Here is a 2,288-nt window from a genome sequence, read left to right as displayed (position 1 = left end):
ATTTTATTTAAATAATCCCGCGTTAAACATCCACCAAAGAGGCTGCATTTCACGAATAGCCACCTGCAGTGGGAACAACCACTTTCACACCCTTTTCAATCAAGAAATTCGTTGGCTATAAATAAGCAGTCATTCCTTCAGAATTTTTTATCCTGAAATCTTCTGCTTCATCTCCTTCTTCTTTCTGCATCATTACTTTCAAAACAAAGTAAGTCAGACGTGTGATTTACACCATTATTTTGGGTTCGCTGGTAACTTAGTGGTTTGAAGTGCTGCTACCGCTAAGTTGAAAGTTCCGTTCTATCCTGCGAAGAATTTATCCGTGAACCTTGGGCAACAGTGGGGGTATAAGATTCTTTAAGGACACATAAGGAATTTGTGGGTTCGGGACATAATACTGCCAATTTCTATTCATTTATTTTTCCTGTTTTTGTCACTTATAAATTCAGAATATCTAACAAGCTTAAAGAATCTATATATATATATATATATATATAGTTCTGATTTTCAAAGTGACCGAGGAGACTAAAACCTTCGTGGTTTTCTACTCCTAATCAGTTTGAAGAATAATCTCTTCACTGTGTTGTCTTGGGTTGAAGGATTAAATACTTCACCATTTACTGAATCTGTTTATGTCCTATTGACATAAATGACTAACAGAAAGGAACAAATTGATCCAGTTGTAACTGTTACTGCTAACACAGTTTCGGGGATGCCAGGTCCTATCTGTCCTACTGCACCTGCAATGGCTATGCCACTAGCGGAAAAGCCGGGGAAATTTTCTGGTGTTGACTTTAAGAGATGACAGCAAAAGATGTTCTTTTATCTAACCACTCTAGGTCTGAAAAGGTTCATTCAAGAGGATTTTCAAGTCATGCCTAAAGCAACCCCTAACAACGAGCGCTTCCTTGTTACTGAGGCTTGGAAGCACTCTGATTTTCTGTGCAAAAATTACATTTTAAGTGGACTGGAAGATGGCCTGTATAACGTTTATAGCGTCATGAAAACATCAAGAGAACTATGGAATGCTCTTGAAAAGAAGTACAAGGCTGAAGATGCTGGACTAAAGAAGTTTGTGGCTGCCAAATCTCTGGATTTCAAAATGATTGACGGTAATCTGTCATAGCGCAAGTCCAAGAATTGCAAGTTATTGTTCATGACCTCCTTGTTGAAGGTATGAAATGAGTCAATATTTTTATTCAAGATATTAATTATTGTACTAATTATAAATTATTATTGAAGGTATGGTCATAAATGAAGCGTTTCAAGTTGCTCATTTATTGAAAAGTTGCCTCCGCTGTGGAAGGACTTTAAGAATTACTTGAAACATAAGTGCAAGGAGATGACGCTTGAAGACCTTATTGTTCGTCTACGGATTGAAGAGGACAACAAGGCTGCTGAGAAGAAATCTCGTGGAAGTTCAACAATAATGGGTGCAAATATTGTTGAGGAAGCTTCAACGAGTAAAAAGAGAACGAAGCCATCTGGATCAAAGAATTATCCTAGCAAGAAGAGGTTTAAATGTAATTGCCACAATTGTGGAAAGGTTGGACACAAAGCTACTGAATGTCGTGCACCAAAGAAGGACAAGAAGAAAGTCAAGCAATTATGATTGAGAAGAATGATGAAATAGACGACCTATGTGCCATGTTTTCAGAATGCAACCTAGTCGGAAATCCTATAGAATGGTAGATTGATTCAGGAGCAACTCGACATGTTTGTGCTAACAGGGAGTTGTTTACTTCTTATGCTCCCGCTGGACCCAACGAGACAATGTTTATGGCAAACTATGCTACTGGAAAAATTGAAAGTACGGGCAAGGTGGCTTTGAAGATGACTTCGGGAAAGATTGTGACTCTAAAAGATGTTCTTCATGTTCCTGAAATGCGGAAGAATTTAGTCTCGATATCACTTCTAGTCAAGAATGGCTTTAAGTGTGTTTTTGTTTCCGACAAGGTTGTAGTTAGTAAGAATGAAATGTATGTAGGAAAAGGTTACCTGACTGAGGGCCTTTTTAAACTCAATGTAATTGCCATTGATATGAATAACATTTTAGCTTCTTCTTACTTTCTTGAGTCAAATAATTTATGGCATGAATGTTTAGGCCACGTCAACTTCAAAACTTTGCGAAAAATGATTAATTTGGAAGTATTACCTAAATTTGAATGCAATAACTCGAAATGTCAAATATGTGTGATATCAAAGTATGTTAAGCATCCTTATAAGTCAGTTGAAAGGAATTCAAATCGTTTAGACTTAATTCACACGGATATTTGCGACATGGAGTC

At 37.1% G+C, this 2,288-nt stretch overlaps 1 protein-coding gene across 1 annotated transcript; it reads left to right on the top strand.

The window, feature by feature from the left end:
• Positions 1-874: 874 nt before the first annotated feature.
• Positions 875-1,612, top strand: LOC138875262 (uncharacterized). Its single transcript, XM_070154085.1, has 2 exons — positions 875-1,119; positions 1,261-1,612. The coding sequence occupies exons 1-2, from the start codon at positions 875-877 to the stop codon at positions 1,610-1,612; spliced, it is 597 nt and encodes a 198-aa protein (XP_070010186.1).
• Positions 1,613-2,288: the final 676 nt, after the last annotated feature.

This window comes from Nicotiana sylvestris, chromosome 8, assembly GCF_000393655.2.
Source record: "Nicotiana sylvestris chromosome 8, ASM39365v2, whole genome shotgun sequence".
NCBI classification, from domain to species: Eukaryota; Viridiplantae; Streptophyta; class Magnoliopsida; order Solanales; family Solanaceae; genus Nicotiana; species Nicotiana sylvestris.
The sequence above is the reverse complement of the archived record's forward strand: the minus strand, read 5'-3'. Positions and strand labels throughout refer to the sequence as shown.